Here is a 19,299-nt window from a genome sequence, read left to right on the forward strand (position 1 = left end):
TGAGAATTGATGGAGTTTGGGCTGTATTTTCAAACAATGCTCTGCAAGGTCTAACACAATATTTCAAGATGCAAGCAAAGTATCGGATGCGAATGACTCTCAGCTGTAGCCAAATCCATTTTTAGCAAACAATCTGAAAAATAATCAGAGTCAAAGCCATTTTTGTCTTTGCTAAGTCGGTTAACTGTGGCGGCCATCTTGAATGGAGCTGATGTCAAATGTTACTGTTAGATGTAAAATCCATCTGGTGATTCATGAGATGTTTTGATAGCAAACAGACAAATAACACACTCAAGTTCGCTTTTCTATCCATATTAGGACTTTGTATTGCTTTCCATTCATTTTAGTAACTGCACACACACACACACACACACACACACACACACACACACACACAGACACACACAATGTCACAAAGACAACACACTTTGTCAATAGTTCAACACGAGAGGACAGAAAGTCCAAGAGAAGGATGCTAAGGGATGGTTAAATGAACTCTGTCTCACACACACACTGCTGGTCCAGTGTTTGTCTACTATATGGAGCAGATGGTGGTGATGGAGATGCCCTGACGTCACACACATCATCATTAATCTCTGTCCCTCACACACACAAACAGTAAAATGTGAAGCTGAAAGCCGACTTCAAAGAGTGTTTTGACAATTATGAGAGCAAAGTTTGTGCATCTGAGAGATTCCATATGACAATAAAGTAAGATGCATACTCGTATTTGAAATAGTTTTGATGTCAAAGATCAAGTAACTGGGTAAAAACAGGGTTTTAGTATAAAACTGAACACAGTAAAAAACATATTAGGTCCTGTACAGTAAATAATGTATAATATGAAACATATAACTATTGTATTTGGTTTTTAAAAAGTTTTGTAGGTAAAGGGGACGTATTATGCTAAAGTCATCTTTTGCATCCTTTTTTACATTTTAAAATGTAAAACTTGTTACAGAGGAAGCAAACCCCAACTGGGCTTATTTTTCATGTATGAAACATGTTTTTACCTTAAATACATTCATCTCAAAATCTAAAAGAAAAGAAAAAAGAAAAAACGCAGTTCACACACACACAGACATTCATTCAGACATTGACATTCATTTTATTCTATTTTTTTTCATTCACAAGGTAAAATTAAATTGATAAACAACAAAACTGTCAAAATGCATTTTTGTTTTAAAGAAGAAAAACATTAAAGAATAAACTACTGAAATAAACTAAATAAAACCAAATATGAAAATAACCAGTAACAGGTTAAAACGCAGTTATTTTTACTGTTCGTTTTTAATCTAAATACAGTTTAAAACTAATTACTTGTCATCTGTCATTTATTTTGATGGATGGCCACATATTCTGTTTGTAAGGGATTTATGAATTATTTAGGTCATCCGGATGGATCTAGTATGTTTTAGACAGAAAGGATTTTTCGCCCTCTTGCGGTCACACGTTGTTACTACAGTCTTCGTTAAGTAGTGTAGTGTAGTTTCCTTCAAATATAAGAACATTTTAGGGTTTTAATATTAGCGTAAACAAAATAGTTAATCTAACGGGAATGTCATCCTTATGTGTCGGACTAAAACTGGCAAATGTCACCCATTACTGGTGTTTTTGTTCAATCTTTTTAATTTCTTACACATTTTCCGCAACACGAATAATGTTCCACAATGTTTACCTGCAATGCATGATGGGAACTGTGGTCAAACTCTACCAGCCAATCAGGTGACAGCTTGCTAGTGTAACCCGGATGTAATTCTTCACAACAACAAAAATGCCGGGAACTTCAGGTGTGGCGGTTGCTGCCGAAGCTTAGAGGAAAACATTCATGGAAGAGACGTTTTCTGGTATATTTAGAACTGGTTGAAATATTTTCAGTTTCTCCGACTGTTAATGTCAACCGTAAAATTCAACATGGACGAATATGACGAGATGTTCGAGATTGAAGACCACTTTGAGGAGCAGTTTGCCGACGAGCTGGAAGTGTTGGCTGAGATGGAGGGTGAGTCTTCAGCATTTATCAACGTTAATGTTAAACTCTAAAACTCCACACAGATGTCTTCTTTGTTCTGTGCATATATGAGTTATGTTGTAACACATTGTGTTGTACAAACACTACACAAATACTTTTACTTTGAAAAATATTATATCGTGCATATAAACAATACGCTGTATGGTTTTCATCTTTTAAAAAAATCTATATTGTTAAAAATACTTCAAACTTATTGCAAAAGTATGGAAAAAACGGGAAGATTTTATTCTTTGCTTGAATGTGTGTGTGTGTGTGTGGGGGGGGGGGGGGGTCACTGCAATTACGTTTTATAGGATCAATTATATATTTTGTTTACAGTCAATGAGAACAAATGAGCAGAAACTATACATGTTTTGAACTGTTAGTTTCGTGTATAGTGTGTTAGGCAGGCTGTGTTCGTGTGTATTTTAAGGAAATGTGCCTGAAATGGTGGAAAATATCCTTAATAATTTCTTTTAGAGAAAACCTGCAAACCGGCGAAACGTCAGAAACAAAGCACAGGAGACGACATTTCCGACATCGAACACCTACTGGATGATAAACCAATCAGTAGGTTGTTATTCGTTCTGCTGTTTGATTGCGCTGAAAAATCTCATAATTAATGTAAATGCTTCCTTTTAGCTCCAAAGTCTACGCGGCAGAAGAAGGAAATGGGTGTGGTCAAGAGGCTTTTTAATGCAGCAGAAAGTCAGGAGAGGAAAGTCCCATCGCAGCATGACGACATCACACCACCTTCCTCTCCTGAGCATTATGAGCCATCGGATGCTGTGAGGTAGGTGGAAGAGGACCAGCTAGTTTAAGGTTTAAAACCAGTAAGTCGTACAACAAGCTACATCAGTAGATGGATTTGTGCTTCAGGTCCACTCCAGTTGTGTTGGACATCAGCGGCTTTGCTGAAATCCCGGAGACTCCCGGGCGACATCCCATCACAGGTTCACCATCATCCCTGCATGTGCTGAAGCGACCTCCTTTGGAGGGAGACTACATCAGCGTGACGGACTCCTCAGGGAATCGGGTTTATCTCAGACAGAAAGAGGACACAGATACAAAGGTTGAAGGCCTTGTGGCTGTTCTTCTGTCACGCTGAATGATCCAGCTGCAAAACTCTCCTAAACCCAGAATAAACCGCTTTTTTGTGCTTCTCTCCAGATAACTGAGTCCAGACTCATACCAAACTCCTACGGTGCCCTGGGGCTGCTGGCGGTTCCGATAGGAGTTTTGAGGACACAGGAAGCTGAGCGGGTGAGTGACCCCTGTCCAGAGCTCAGCCGTCAAGGTTAAACTAAACGTCCTTAAACAATTTTCTTTGATTTGAATTTGTGTAGCGCCACCAGCAGGTTGTTGAGGAATCCCAACGTCTTACAGAGCTACTGGACAGGTCTCTATCACACACACACACACACACACACACACACACACACACACACACACACACACACACACACACACACGGAGAGAGAGAGCTGTATGTGCTACTTTAACAAACTGTGTGGGTGGGTGTTACTACTAGGGATGCACCGATCAGGTTTTTTGCTGCCCATCACCGATACCGATCACGTGGATTGGCCAGAAATTTTCTACAACATTATAATGAGTGCTACAAACTACATAATCTGGGAATAAAGGAAATGTAACCTAATCTAAAATGGTCTGTATTAGGGTTGTCACGGTGTGAAAATTTAACCTCACGGTTATTGTGACCAAAATTACCACGATTTTCGGTATTATCGCGGTATTTTTTTTAAACGTGCTACATTTTCACACAATTAAATAAACCCTGTATGTCAGGAAATATTGTCCTCAGTTTGTGTCTAAATTTTGCCTAAAATGTGTTATTTTGTAAATATGTTGTTTATTTGTTTACATTTTTCCCTTTAGTCTTTAAAATACCAATATTTGTCCATAACTTCTTATTTTATGTCTATTTGATGTCATCATTTAAAAAATATTACATCAGATGATATTCAGTACTCAAGTAGCCTTCTAATCAGATACTTTTTTACCCTTACTTGAGTAATAAACCCTATATCAGGAAAATATTGTCCTCGGTTTGTGTTCCAGTGAGCTTTGCAGATGTGGGAAAATGTCATCAGGCAGTAATCATTGTTAAATTCATAATTATTCTCGGAGAGAGACCAACTCTTATCTGCCCCTGGGAGCCCCGTAATGCATAGCGTCATTTCAACATGGCGGTGTCCGCGACACGGTTTATATGCAGGTAGCGGCGCTGCGGCTGCTTTATATAGCGACTCGTTGCATTCTCCCTCAACCCAAATCCTCGGATCACGCTTTTTAGCTAAAACGCTAACGTTAGCTTGCCTTGCGTTGACTGTAGAGTTGTGGGTGATGGTCACGCAGATGTGTCATGAGATTTGAAGCGTTGCTGCCTTTCACAGACACTTTTTCTGCACGTGCTGCAAACAGGATAGCCGTCTTCTATCAGCTGTCCCTCGGCATTCTTCAAATATCCAAAAGATGCCCGTACTTCCCACTTTGTCTTCTTTGAGGGATAATAAATGTCCTGAGCGCTGCCGTCTCCTCCTTTGGCCATTATTTCAGCTTTAGCTTCAAGAAAGTTTTGGTTGTAAACAACAAAGTGCGCATGTGCCGCCGGCAACTTCAGCAGATGATACGGTGGCTGGTAAGGGTCACCGCGCCTACACCGCAGCCAAGGTAATCCACCGAGATAATATAGTTTTTTTAAAAACAAGACGGTTATTATTATTGTCAACTTTTTTTTTACCGGGGTTTACCGCTACACTGGTTACCGTGACAATCCTACCTGATCGGTCTGCTTTGATCTATTTTGAAAATTCCGATCAAAACCGAAAGGGGCGCTATCGGCCGATTACGATCAAATGCCGATCCATCGGTGCATCCCTATGTGTTACACTCCAGCAGTGTGAACGGCGTCTCTGCTGAGTTTGAGAACGCAGAAGATGAGAACGCGGACCCTGAAGACGCAGAGGGACGGGCTTCTCGACTGTGGGTGGACAGGTTCTCTCCTCGCCATTACACCGAGCTCCTAAGTGATGACGTAGGTGGTGTTTGTTATAAACCTCTATCGGCCTCGGCTCTGGTTAATGACCGCCTCGATGCTTTGCTGCAGTTTACCAACCGCTGTCTGCTAAAGTGGCTGAAGCTGTGGGACACCGTGGTGTTCGGACGAGAGAGGAAGTCCCGCCCTGCGTTCTCCGACAGGCAGACCGGCGGGCAGAAGTCTTTCAAACCCAACCAGGGAAATCAGAATCCGAATCGCTTCAAGAGTAAGATCGAGATGACTGAGGAGCTCCTGGAGGCTGAACTGGACCAGTACAAACGACCCAAATTCAAGGTGGGCGTCATGTGAGCGTTTTTGTATCTGCCCTGAATGAAGCATGTGATTGATTCATGCCTGTCCATAGGTGGCATTACTGTCCGGTCCTCCCGGTTTAGGGAAGACAACCTTGGCTCATGTCATAGCAAAGCATGCTGGGTATAATGTGGTAGAGATCAACGCCAGGTTAGACACCTTTCATCAAAACGGGCTAAATCAGAGGATTTAATCCACTCTAATCTGACTGTCCTGCACATCTCCGCAGTGACGATCGCAGCGCAGAGGTCTTCCAGAAACGCATCGACACGGCAACGCAGATGAAGTCCGTTCTAGGAGCCAGTGAGAGGCCCAACTGTCTCATTATCGACGAGATCGACGGAGCACCTGCGGTACTGTCCAGGACAACGTGTTTGTTTATAGGAAATGGGAATCAAAATGATTCCAGTTTGTGTTGTTTGTGCTGCTCCGCAGGCAGCCATCAACATCCTGCTGGCGGTTCTGAACCGGAAAGACGGGCCTGCCGGAGAGGCCGGAGCAGAGGCTGCAAAGAAGAAGAAGAAGAAGGAGTCCATGCTGCTTCGGCCAATCATCTGCATCTGTAACGACCTGTAAGCAACACTGATGCTCAACAAACGTGAGCAGTTTTAGGATTTAAACGTTGGAGATCACTTCTTTTTACATTTTGTATTCTAGCTACGCTCCAGCTCTCAGACCTCTCAGGCAGCAGGCCTTCCTCCTGGCTTTCCCACAAACCCAACCCTCTCGTCTCACACAAAGACTTGCCGAGGTTCACACACACACACACACACACACATGCACGCACGCATGCGCACACACACACACACACACACCTAAACACACGCACACACACACACACACCTAAACACACACACACACACACACACACATACACACACACACATACACCTAAACACACACACACACACCTAAACACATACACACCTAAACACACACACCTAAACACACACACACACACACACTCACACATACACCTAAACACACACACACACACACACACACACATCTAAACTCTGACAGTTTGTAAATTTCAGATCTCAGTGCAGCAGGGGCTGAAGGCAGACTCGGCTGCTCTGATGTCGCTGTGTGAGAAGACCGACAATGACATCCGCTCCTGCATCAACACACTGCAGGTGTGTGTGTGTGTGTGTGAAGGAAGGACGGTGTGTGTGTTGCTGGTGGAGCTCTCGCATCGTAATGTTTATTTCGGGGCTGTGCAGTTCCTCCACAGTCGAGGCCTCAAGCAGCTGGACGCCAGAACCATTCAGAGCGTCTCTGTTGGGCAGAAAGACCAGAATAAAGGCTTGTTCCACCTGTGGCAGGAGATCTTCCAGTTACCGCGTACTAAACGGTACTCTCGACAACAGGTCGCACTGACGAGTGCGTCAGAGGTGTGATGCACACTTGACTTGGCGTTTTGTTTCAGGAAACGTGTCGGTGAGGGATTCGATGAGGCTCCCGGTTCAGGAAGTGGAGCTCAAAGGTTCCAGAATGTTTTACACCTCGCATCGTCCAGCGGAGAATACGAGAAGGTGTCTCAGGTACCCAAATTGACCTACCAGAAATGAGCAGTGACCTGCGATTGGATAGAGAAACCAGTTTAACCAGTTAGCCTGCTGTGTCCCTCCTCCTCAGGGCTTGTATGATAACTACCTGTCCATGCGAGTGAGGGATCCCAACCTGCAGGGCACGTGTGAGGCTCTGGACTGGCTGACGTTCTCCGACAGGCTGAATCAAGTGATCTTGCACGGACAGAACTTCTCTCTGATGAAATACCTGCCTTTCCTGTCTGTGGCCTTTCACTTCCTGTTCGCTCACACAAACGTGCCTCGCATCAGTTATCCTCACAGCCATCACGAGGTACCAATCCAGAAACCAGAGTGGTAGAAACCTGTGAGATCTTATCACTGATGCACGGCTGTGCCCTCTCCAGGCCTCGTCCCGCCTCCTCGGCTGCAGGAATGCTTTGTCCGCCATGTTGGCTGACATCCCAGCAAGCGTCCGAGCGAGGGTCAGCCAACTCAGTTTGAGCCTCGACGTACTCAGCCTGCTCCTGGACATCATCTGTCCCAAACTACGGCCTGTATGTGAAAACATTTACCGTAGTCCTGTGCGGGTTGGAGCTTTGGAAATGCCGCGCCCGTTCATGAATTTGAGAGATTCTGATCAAAATCCCTGGTGTCATTTTCTGCAGGTGAACCCGCAGCTGTTCAGCAGCAGGGAGAAGGAGCAGATGCACGAGCTGATCGACACCATGCTGGCCTACAACCTTTCATATAGGCAGGACCGCACACCTGAGGGGCAGTACATATACGTGCTGGAGCCGTGAGTACACACACACACACACACACACATACACTGTTGCTGCTGGAGACACGCTGAGCAGATGTTTGATTGCGGGGTGTTGAAGGTCACTGCTCTTGTCCACATGCTGGCTCTCTGCACAGCAGCTTAGAGTTTAATCCCCTTAGCACCTGGTGTGTGTGTGTGTGTGTGTGTGTGTGTGTGTGTGTGTGTGTGTGTGTGTGTGTGTGTGTGTGTGTGTGTGCGCGTGTGTGTGTAAGAGAGAGAGAGAGATGGTCATGGAGTCAAATCAAGGTAGCAAACAGAAATCCCCCACTGCTGGGCCGACGAACGGGTAACAGGATGCATAGATCCACTTACTTTTCGTAAATCTGAAGGGAAATTTTGCACTGGACGTTTGGGACGTTTTATTTTTTAGATTTGGAGTGTAATCCCTACAACCACCGAGCCCGTCAGTTCTGTGACTCGGCCATGCCGGACCCAGCCGGGGAGCGGCCCACCGTCCACAATGGCTCCTTCCTGCAGGCTCGCTGTGATGAAGTGCTGGTGACCAACGACTGGTGCCTGCCCCTGGTGTTGGCTCTGATGGTGCTGCTCCTCATCTACACCTTCCTGTACCTGCCCTCTCTGGCATACCACAACTCCACTCTCTGACGGATTAGGAAAACTCAGGGACGGTCAGCTCAGATAGAGGCGAGCGGATACGTGTCTTCCCAGCAGGAAGCTTTGATTGGACCGCGCCGTACGGACTCTGATGGGTCAGATTCTGGTCTGACTGTTAGCATGAGACAAACTGTAGAAGCAAGGAGCAAATAGACCCGATTAATACTAATAGTGTAAATAATATTAATTCAGTGAGTAAAGCAGGTATTTGGGAGTATATAACATTCATCATTTTTACTCTGTTGATCCATGAAACTGTGTGTGTGTGTGTGTGTGTGTGTGTGTGTGTGTGTGTGTGTGTGTGTGTGTGTGTGTGTGTGTGTGTGTGCTAGTGCTCATAAGAAGATTAAGGTTTTAAAGAGTGACTAATTACCTGCTACCTTCTTCTAACAAGAGTTCACCTTCGGGTCACCTGACTTGTGTTTTGTTTTGTCTGTGAGTGCAGACGCGTCGAGGAGGTAGCGAGGTTTCCAGGCCTGCCGCCACGCCGGCAGCTGACGTATCAGGCCAAACAGACCATCAGCAGGGAGATGGAGCAGGAGAAGATGAGGAGAGCGGAGCAGACGATGCTGCAGAGAAATCCTGCTGCTGCAGCGGTGAGTCCTTCCTTTAAGCTGACTGTGAGTTCGCCGAACAAAGGTGTCTCTCCAGTTGGTTTATGTGTGATCGTGGTGCAGAAAGAAGAGGAAAAGAAGAGCGCAGGTCCAAAACCGACCAGGAACCATCAGCAGAGGTTGGAGAACATCGTCAAACAGACCATAGTGGAGATGAGGGTGAGACATGGATGCACACACAGCTTTTCTTCTCTGCCTTTGTGTGTGTGTGTGTGTGTGTGTGTGTGTGTGTGTGTGTGTGTGTTATTTTGGAACCAAGTTCTGCAGCCTGTTGGACTAAAGATCAGAACCCCAAGCATTTAAATAGTTCATTAATTGAGTGATGGAGCCTCTAGGGGGCAAAAATCAGGATAATGAGGAGCTACAGTCCCTGATGGTAAAACAGGGAAATTAGGCTAACAAAAGTGTGTGTGTGTGTGTTTTCACTGATTTTCACCTTGTTACAGTAACTTCCCAGCCAGCTCTTGTTAGCTAACCCCTGGTTGACCTCTGTGTGTTTGTGCTCTGCAGCCTGAAGTGGACTTCTTTGGTCGAGCTGTTGCCCCCAGACCTCAGAGAGCAGAGCCGTCCTCGGACACGGGTACAGTAGGCCCTCTGCAATGTCAGCTTCATTCACCCAAGCCCTCAGCGGCTAATGTAAAAGAGTAGAGATAAAGGACGAATGATGTAATGTTTCTAATTTAGTTCATCAGCAAAGTTCTCTAACAAAGTAGTGATTAAACCGCCTCTGCTGCTCCTAAGCTTAGAGACAGCCTTATAATTAATATTTCATTCAATGTAAATTAAAGAACTAGAATACTTTTTTCTAGTCCTCGTCATTCTAGCTTAAGACCCCAAAAAAAATGTCTGACTCATTTTTTCTGCTGCTTCTGATCCAGCTGAAGTCAATGGGGTCAAACATCAGGAAGACAAAGTTCAAATTCATTCATAAAAATAAAAGTTTTAGTGACTTCACCAACATTGTAATGTAAAGCAGTGTACCCTTTAAAACCACTAACTCTCCAGGAAACCAGATCATTAGGGTGGCTGTTTGTAGGCCAAACAGGAGCAGCAGGGGGATCTGAGCTAAAACAGGCACTGATCCACATCCTGGAGCATCATGCCGCCATCGCGGATCACACAGGGCTCCGATCGAGGACGCTCATCTGTTGTGTATCTAGATTTCGTGATGATGCCAGAGGTCGATGCACAGGTACATCTGTAGGTCATAACTGTAACCGAAGACGGTTTAGGATTGGAGATCACCGGTCACATTTCACGCTGGAGTTTTAGCAAAGATCATCTTATGTTATGTTGACAAATGACGTTTTAGTCCAATGTTGAAAATAGCACTTCAGTCAGTTGAAAATGCAAGATCACGTCCACTCAGTCAGCATTTGGAGATCATTTTAAGCTAGCACCAAACCAAAGTCGCACTCCATATTTTTAAAATGGACAGAGTTATGGCAATTTATCGTGTTCGCCAACGTTGATCTTTATTATTGACTTTATATTATCTGTCATGAGGCTCGTTTCCACTGTCGGAACATCTGGGTCGCTTTACCGGGCCTTCACGGCATGGCTTTCCGGGCCGTTGTAGGGAGCAACAGAGTAGCTGAGCTGGGGTGTTTACTCTGAAATGTCCCGCTAGAGTTGCTGGGCGGGTCTTAAGGCTAACTCGTGCTGACTGGTTGTCACGCAGTGGGAAATTATATCAGCAGACGTTGCCAAACGTGGAAGACTTGTTGGTGGAGCAGAATGGAAGGAAAGGAAATGAGCAGTGTTCACTTGGATCACCCTAACCCACGCCGCTATAAAATCACTGTTTCTAAACTCCAAACACAGAAAAATCTGAGAAAATCGTTCACAACACCGTCATTTATGTTGCTTTGTTGTTCCCTACAGAGCACTGTAAAATACTGTGTGCTTTAACAGAATTTAAACTTCTTATGTTGCCCTAATGTGCACGGAGGCCTTTTGGTGCGGATCAGTGACATCACTTACTGCCAAGATGGTCGCAATATGCTGACCTCTTAGCAAATTCCTGAAAGGGACCAGAGTTTACAGCCATTGCATTTTTCCTGTCATCTTCTCGCTTTCCAGAAATTTCCTGAAACTCCTTTAGTGGAAGTGTAGCTTTAGAGCCCTGAGTTGATGTTTCAAAGCATCTTTTCATCCCTCCGTAGGAGAGAAATGTGCAGTTCTTGCAATGGGAACGGCAGTGGGGAACAGCGACGTGTGGTTCCGCTTCAACGAGGGCATGTCCAACGCCGTCCGACGGAACGTTTACATCCGAGAGCTACTGTAACACACATGAACACACACTCTTCTCTGTATATTTGTTGTTTCCATGTTGTATAAATGCATCCAGATCAACCTGAAACATTGTTCTTTGTTCAAAACAGTCTTTATTTGGATTGACAGTGTAAAGAGCCAATAAAAAGAACATTGCTCAAACTTGTAGAAAGCTACTCAGTGATTTACACTCACACACACACACACACACACACACACACACACACACACACACACACACACTGGTCCAAGCAAATACCAGCATTTGGGTTTTCTCCATATAAATAAAAACAGTGATGTGTTTGAGCGCGTGTGTGTGTGAGAGACGGTGAGAGCGAGTTAGTGCAGCGAGGTTGTGTGGAAGTGCATGTTTCTTCAGATTTTGTGTGTGTGTGTGTGTGTGTGATCATTACAGGATCACACACTTGCCCTTCTCCACCCAGGGGTTGGCCCGCATCAGCTCAGGGTTCAGAAATGGATCTTCACAAACACACCCTTCAATCCACTTCACCAGCCTACGAAAACAAAACAATCCACATGATGCACACGCACAACACCCGTGTGTGTGTGTGTGCGTGCGTGCGTGTGTGTGTGTGTGGCAGAGACTCACTCGGTAACAGTGATGGAAGACTTCTCTCTGTTAATCGCCAGCTGATACTGAAGGCTTTCCACCTCCCTCTTCATCTGTGGGACGTCCAACTCGGCCATGATGTCGCTGCTGTGCACACAAACAAGGAAAAACAACACGCTGTAGCTCTCTTACACAAACACACACACACGCCACATGCAAAGCAGCTGTTTTTACTTACAGATATCAGATTAGATTTCACTTCTGAAAAGGTCAAAATAGCAGAGCAACCTTGGTTCGTCACTCTGTGTGAAGTTCTCTTTGCTCCAAAACTATTTTTAAATATATATTTAGTTCTGTGTTACGTGACTATTCCCAATAACTGCTGCTATGCTTTAATAAGATTTAAGCCTGCAGAGCCATGATGCGCATTTAAGCAGATGCTCCCTTAAAGGGCAGAGATGAGCAGGATGTAATGTACTTTACCTGAAACACTGAAATGTTTTCTCAATCGTTTGTGCACAGGCATGGGGATATTCACATGGGGCGGGGGGAGGTTTTAATTTCTGCCGATAATACAAAAAAAAAAGGCTTTGTTACAGCTTTTTAAAGTTTTCATTCCATTCATTTGCCATTCTGGGTGTTCTTAGATGTCTGTTTTGTTTTTCGAGCCTGGAACATGCGGTCGTCTATGTTGGTGCTGGTGCCATCGAGGAGAAAAGCAAGAAACAAGGTAGTGTTTGATAAATAAAATGTCAAGAAATACATGTGAATACTATCTATGGGAGAAGCTCAACGAAGGCACCTTTTATTTTGTGAAATTACATTTTTAATTGTATATTTGGTAAAACCACAGTCGGAACCCTCGGTTAAAAAGTAAAAATAAAACAGAACAAATTCAGTCGGCTTCTGGAGCTTGACAGGGTTTGTTTCTTCAGGGTATTCTTGAAAAGCCTATCCTTCACTCCCATATCCAATATTTTGTTTTAATCTCAACTCTGACTTTTTTCTCGGTGGCCCTAATATATTTTCCAAATGTTCCTCTAATACACCGTCCTAGTGTTTTACATGGATCTGTCCTAGTGTTCTATGTGGCCCAACAACACTGTCCTTGTGTATTGTGTTACCCTAACACACAGTTCTAGTGTTCTGCGTGGCTTTAATACACTGTCTTAATGTTTCGTCTTGCCCTAATATACCATTTTAGTGTTCAATGTGGCTCTAATACATCGTTCTATTATTATATGTTGCCCTAATACACTGTTGTAGTGTTCTATGTGGCCATAATACACCGGTCTAGTGTTCTGTGTAGCCCTGTTCTTTTATGTGACCCTAATACACTGTTCTACTGTTCCATTGGGCCTTAATGCACAGTTTGTGTAGTATGTGACTTTATTACACCTTTTTAGTGTTCTATGTTGCCCTAATACACCATTCTAGTGTTCTGCGTGGCTCTAATATTGTTTCATCTAGCCCTAATACACCGTTTTAGTGTTCAATGTGTCCATAATGCACAGTATGTGACCCTGTTACACTGTTTTAGCATTCTGTGTTGCCCTAAGACATCGTTCTAGTGTTCTGGGTTTCCATAGTGACTGGTCTCAGGGCAGTCTGCAAAATGTAAAGTACCCCAATAAGAACTCTAGCATAAAGGCAGCCACTGGCCTTTCTATACCTCCTACATGTCAAACAGAACAATGACGCTTTTCTGTTTGCTGCTGAGTGAAAAATGTTTTTATTCCTTAAAAGGCCTCAGTCAGAATCTTTGAACATCAGCTTTGGAGTCGAACTCATGAAGGAATTGGACAAAATACATCTTTAAAATTAGGGATGGGTAAAAGTTAACTGATGCCAGGAACCCATACCAATGCAGTTGCCTGAAAGTGGCTTCACTGTAACTTGTCATTTCTGTTCACCTAATATTTTAGTTTTGTGACTATTTCTATTAATATATTTTATTTTTTATCTACCTCACATTCTTCCTGTTGAATTCAGAGAAGAAAATAACACCTATATTCCAATTCCATGCATTTTTGTGTGGTAAAAGTAAGGCTGGGCAATGTGGCCTAAAATCAATATCACGATATATTGAGGATTTCACCTCGATAACGATAAATGGACGATATACGGGTATGCACAGAAACAAAAGTTGTCCACTAGATGGGGCTGTCATGTGGATTACGTTGAGTCACATTTTTATGTGACTCAAGGTGGAACAGCTTCTTAAAGGAACATGAATGTTGCCAACCTACACACATCTTTTCATTGTTTTATTATCAAATGTATTGACATGGGGAAAATGATCTCGATACGAGTCAGAAATTTCGATAACGATACATTTTGATTTAGCGCCCAGCCCTAGGTAGAAGTATCATCATCGGTATCGTACTCAGATCCAAGTATTGGTATGGTATCAGTTTAGAAAAAGGTGGTGTCGGTGCCTCGCTATTTAAAATATTTTTAAATATTACAGTTTCCTAAATAAACGTGCGTGACCATTCCCTTCACATGTACACCAACAAAAGCAGGCTGATTAAACCAGATTTTCTAATAATACTTTATTTTCTGCTTTATTTATAAATGTTCCAGGTTTCTTGTGAAGCTTCCTGTTCTGAATCATACTTTAATGGCCTATAATGCTTCTGTTGTGTGAATTATTTACAAGAATGCAGCATCCATGGTTTTGGTAACGAGGAGATGCTGTGTTCATCCTTGATCTCTATAAAGAATATTTTCAGCCCCACCCTGGACCCATTGGAGAGTTCCGGATTGGAAGCTCTCCTCCTCCTCATCATCTCTTCATCTTTTTAAATGGACCTAAGTCGGTCGTTTCTTTATTTCTACGGCATCCATCCAGCTGTAGAAGGTTATAATCATTTAAACACAACAATCTGTAAATGTGGAGCACTGAAGCTGAATAAATTAGAAATAATGTATTAGATAATCCGAGGCCGATGCAGCAGTTTATAAAACCGTCGGCTGATGTTCCGCGATAATGATGGATGAAAACACGCAGCTCTCACCTTCAGGCCTGCCGCAGAGCACCGCGGGTTGGTTCTGTGCGCAACCGGCGGACAGAGGATGGAGACCGGCGTTAAACGGGGGGAAATGCCCGCTGAGTGGATCTGGTCGCCGGTGGAGGCTGGGTGTTTAGTCGGCTATCCGCGGAGCTCAGGCACTCCTGAGTTCACCCACCCTGAACCTCCTCTCTCGGACTGGACGCGGCCGGGGAACGCAGGGCGGAGACTGGAGACCTGCCGCCTGGTTTGACAGTCAAACGAGGGCGGGAGCCGGAAACGCACCTGTACGCAAATCCAGCTGCTCTGCGGCTCTGCGGAGGCAGGGAAGAGGCAAATGAGGGCGTGAGGAGCGAAAACAGCCTTTTCTGTCTAGGCAGGGATCAACCTGTCGGAACAGAGAAAACGACTGAGACATTAAAACATGACATTTGGGTTTTTCCCCCGTTTTCAGCCAAATTCGTTCATTTTGTCTGATAAAATGCTAATTTAACAATGGTCTAATTACTCTGTCTTGAAGTGCCAACTAACGGATAAAAAATCGTATTGAAGCTGAGGCTATAACCTGTTTAATTGATCCGGTGTTTGTATAATTGGGGATCTGTGATTTTCTGCTTTGTTTGTTTGCTAATTGAAAGCTGAAAAGGTTACAGCAGTCATCTAGTTGTTGGTTTCAATGAAGGTTGAATTATTCCAGATGTTACCAGTTCTGTCCTTAAACCTTCTTGCAACCATAATTATTTCAGGCAAAGGAAACTCGGCTTTTATGATGCAAACAGATCATTAAGTAGGCCAATTTATGGGTAGAGATCAGAAACAGTCTCAAAATATCAGGTTGAAGCAGCTCCAGGGGTTCTCATTCACTCTGGCTGTTAGTCTGCAGATCAAATCTTTAAACTTTGCACACACAAAAATTAAACAATTTACAATCACTGGATCATTTATTTGCTGTGGCAATCAGGGGCGGGTCCAGATAGTATTTTCTGGAGGGGAGCACAACTCCACCACACAGCAGAACTCCTCCAGGCTTGTGTTATTTGTGGGGTTAAGCATCCATGTTGCAAGTCAGCGGTAGAGTCGAGCGGTCCAAATATCAGGAAATAAAACCTGCCCTCTGAAGCTCAGCTGTGATGTGGGCAACTTTCATCCTTTAATGGTGCACCAGTACTTTGTCCCCCAAAAACGAATGAATGAATTAACTATGCACTCATTTCAATATAGAGACCACTGCAAATGTACTGATTAAACAAGTGATCTACTCCTTTAAAGTTTTCTTTTAAATAAATGTGTCCTGCAGCATGAATACAACAGGGAAAAATGTAAATGTCACCAGCAGGGGGCGACTCACGCTACAGCAAAACTACTTTACAGCTTCAAAAGTCTCTTTCTGGAAAAACCTTATTTAGATCAAAACAGGACAAATCAAGCATATATTTTAGAAACAAAGTAAAAGCATAAACATTGATTTCACTGTTTAATTTGTTTTCACATTTAGAAAATGGTCTGTAGCGCCTCCAGGTATCAACAATCCTGTATCTTCCCTGTTGAGGAGACGCTGGTGTAAGTGGAACAGATTCCAGACCAGAGGGTTGAAATACAGCTGTTTTATTTGCAAAACGATACCATTTCATACATTGAGCACTGAAACACTGCAAAATACCACTAAAAAGATTAGAGAGCAAGTAACGCCTAAATTAACTTATTTTTGCTGATAACCTGTATAGATGAGTGTCTAATGGTGCTGTACACGTGTACATGTGCGGTTTATCACTGCCTCAGTGCTGCTCTCTCTGTCCGCCTGGCGACACCCCTTCCAGAAAAGTTCTCCTAACAGGAAGTGTGGATGAAATATGTCTCCACCCATATACTATATGTGACAGTGTGAGCGTCCTGTCACAGTGTCCCGATTGATCATGCGCCCTGGCTATTTGGCCAAGGGGATGTCCCTTTGGCTGACTGGTTAGACTCCAATCCTGGTCCTGGAGGGCCGGTGTTCTGCATGTTTTAGTTTGAACTCTGTTTCATCACACCTGATTTCAATCAGCAGCTAATTAACAGGCTTCAGCAGAGCCTGATGAGCTGCTGCACAGGTGTTTCAACCACTGAATCAAGTCTGTTGGAGCAGAAAAACCACAAAACCTGCTGGATACCGGCCCTCCAGGACCAGGATTGGACACCCCTGGTCTCACCCAGGAGTCTGGGGATCGAATCCCGGCCAGGCCCTCGCCTCTCCACCTCTGCATATATATGTCGATGCTTGACCCCTACCTTAAGTTTCAGAGGAAAAGGAAGTCGTTCATTCAGTCAGAAAGGCAAACGTAGAACAGAGACAAGGCAAGGAGCGTAATTACACAACCATACACAATTCTGCATCTCTACAAAACAAAGTGTTAGGAGGCCCGTCATTGATGTCTTGCTGTTAAAGAACAAACGTCGGATGTCCTGATTTTAGTTTAATCCTAAGAAAAATAAAGGCACATGGTGATTGATCCAGTTACTCAGGACAACCAACATTTTCTTTTTTATGTGGTGAGAAATGTATAAAACTAGAAAATCCAGTGATTATTATGCAAGGTTACACAGAACTGATGATAAAGAGTAAAATGGCAGAAAATTCAGATTTTATTCCTACAAATCTGTGACTAAAATGAGGCACCCCTGCTTCTTACAGCTGTTGTGTTGGTGTTACAGCGCCCCACTGTAGGAGAAAGGTGGAGCTTACAGCACCTGTAGGTGGTTTGAGATGGACGGATGCAGAGCCACTCTTACTCCACTGACATCACAATGTAACAAACATGTCAGGAAATAACGTCCTGCTGCGTTTATTTTTTATTAAAATAATTTATAAATTTATTGTTACATCAAAACACAGTCATGTTTTTCCTGTTTAAAACACACATGTTGATAAAAATGTAAATGACTGGGTGTGTGTGTGTGTGTGTGTGTGTGTGTGTGTGTGTGTGTGTGTGTGTGTGTATGTGTGTGTGTGTGTGTGTGTGTGTGCGCGCACACACAACAACAACCTGTGCTGCACATGCATACTGCACCCTAGTGGAGGATCTACAGATCAGTAAATGAGATTTTTCTACACTCACCTAAAGGATTATTAGGAACACCTGTTTAACTTCTCCTTAATGCAATTATCTAATCAACCAATCACATGACAGTTGCTTCAGTGCATTTAGGGGTGTGATCCTGGTCAAGACAATCTCCTGAACTCCAAACTGAAGGTCAGAATGAGAAAGAAAGGTGAATTAAGCTATTCTGAGCGTGGCATGGTTGTTGGTGCCAGACGGGCCGGTCTGAGTATTTCACAATCTGCTCAGTTACTGGGATTTTCACCCACAACCATTTCTAGGGTTTACAAAGAATGGTGTGAAAAGGGAAAAACATCCAGTATGCAGCAGTCCTGTGGTCGACAATGCCTTGTTGATGCTAGAGGTCAGAGAAGGGGCCGACTGATTCAAGCTGATAGAAGAGCAACTTTGACTGAAGTAACCACTCGTTAAAACCGAGGAATGCAGCAAGGCATTTGTGAAGCCAACACGCACAACCTTGAGGCGGATGAGCTACAACAGCAGAAGACCCCACCGGGTACCACTCATCTCCACTACAAACAGGAAAAAGAGGCTACAGTGTGCACCAGCTCACCAAAATTGGACAGTTGACGACTGGAGAAATGTTGCCTGATCTGACAAGTCTCGATTTCTGTTGAGACATCCAAATGGTAGAGTCATAATTTGGCGTAAACAGAATGAGAACATGGATCCATCATGCCTTGTTACCACTGTGCAGGCTGGTGGTGGAGGTGTAATGGTGTGGGGGATGTTTTCTTGGCACACTTTAGGCCCCTTAGTGCCAACTGGGCATGATTTAAATGCCTTGGGCTACCTGAGCATTGTTTCTGACCATGTCCATTCCTTCATGACCACCATGTACCCATCCTCTGATGGCTACTTCCAGCAGGATGATGCACCATGTCATAAAGCTCAAATCATTTCACATTGGCTTCTTGAACATGACGAGATCGGTCAGATCTGGGATACGGCCAGAAGACCCGTGAGCCTGATCTGGACTCCAGGGGGGATGCTGAACATCTTCAGAACCAAAATCATTTCAGTTTTTTTTTTTAGAAGAATATTTCATTTCTAAGCTTGTAGCCCTCAGCTGACGAGTTGTTAGCTGACCATTAGCCCCATCATACCGTCCCAATATAATTCACTAATCTATAGATAAAACAACGTGCTGCCAGTTGAACCGCTGCGTGTTTATATTGAAATAACTCCAGAACAAATTTAATCGATAGATGAGCAGAATAATTCCTCCTGACTGGGATGCTGCAGTAGCTCGCTAGCTTGTTTGTAGTAATCCAGGATGGTTGTGAGGTTCTACCGGTCTCTGGAGGATCTATTGTTGAAATATGTGGATCATCTTCTAGATCTTATCTGTGTGAGTGTGTCGTGGCTTTCCCA

At 43.8% G+C, this 19,299-nt stretch overlaps 3 protein-coding genes across 5 annotated transcripts in view; 1 reads left to right on the forward strand and 2 right to left on the reverse strand.

Moving 5' to 3' along the window:
* The window catches only part of slc5a10 (solute carrier family 5 member 10), a 48,118-nt gene extending 39,251 nt beyond the window's left edge, over positions 1 to 8,867 (reverse strand). The window contains exon 1 of one of the 2 annotated variants that reach the window (XM_070550129.1): positions 8,728 to 8,867. The gene's annotated coding sequence lies outside the window, so the exon portion shown is untranslated. The remainder of the gene's footprint in view (positions 1 to 8,727) is intronic. The other variant, XM_070550130.1, reaches the window with a different exon arrangement.
* chtf18 (CTF18, chromosome transmission fidelity factor 18 homolog (S. cerevisiae)) lies at positions 1,774 to 11,485 on the forward strand. Of its 2 annotated transcripts, none has more exons than XM_015964362.3 (22): positions 1,774 to 2,002; positions 2,492 to 2,581; positions 2,654 to 2,804; positions 2,891 to 3,083; positions 3,182 to 3,274; positions 3,358 to 3,410; positions 4,931 to 5,069; positions 5,142 to 5,366; positions 5,437 to 5,534; positions 5,614 to 5,737; positions 5,820 to 5,956; positions 6,042 to 6,135; positions 6,422 to 6,520; positions 6,608 to 6,738; positions 6,814 to 6,928; positions 7,023 to 7,247; positions 7,321 to 7,470; positions 7,582 to 7,712; positions 8,800 to 8,950; positions 9,032 to 9,127; positions 9,479 to 9,548; positions 11,134 to 11,485. In XM_015964362.3, exons 1-22 carry the CDS (start codon positions 1,894 to 1,896, stop codon positions 11,253 to 11,255), a joined length of 2,796 nt encoding a protein of 931 aa, XP_015819848.1. In that variant the 5' UTR covers positions 1,774 to 1,893; the 3' UTR covers positions 11,256 to 11,485. The 2 variants fall into 2 exon arrangements, with proteins under 2 accessions (XP_015819848.1, XP_015819858.1); XM_015964372.3 differs by having other exon boundaries at positions 4,934 to 5,069.
* On the reverse strand, positions 11,336 to 15,228 carry gng13a (guanine nucleotide binding protein (G protein), gamma 13a). The gene is made up of 3 exons (XM_015964384.3): positions 14,834 to 15,228; positions 11,853 to 11,960; positions 11,336 to 11,757 (listed from the first exon to the last, which is right to left on the reverse strand). The coding sequence occupies exons 2-3, from the start codon at positions 11,948 to 11,950 to the stop codon at positions 11,652 to 11,654; spliced, it is 204 nt and encodes a 67-aa protein (XP_015819870.1). The 5' UTR covers positions 11,951 to 11,960; positions 14,834 to 15,228; the 3' UTR covers positions 11,336 to 11,651.
* Between the last annotated feature and the right edge of the window lie 4,071 nt (positions 15,229 to 19,299).

The sequence above is a fragment of the Nothobranchius furzeri genome, chromosome 4 (genome assembly GCF_043380555.1).
Source record: "Nothobranchius furzeri strain GRZ-AD chromosome 4, NfurGRZ-RIMD1, whole genome shotgun sequence".
Taxonomy (NCBI): domain Eukaryota; kingdom Metazoa; phylum Chordata; class Actinopteri; order Cyprinodontiformes; family Nothobranchiidae; genus Nothobranchius; species Nothobranchius furzeri.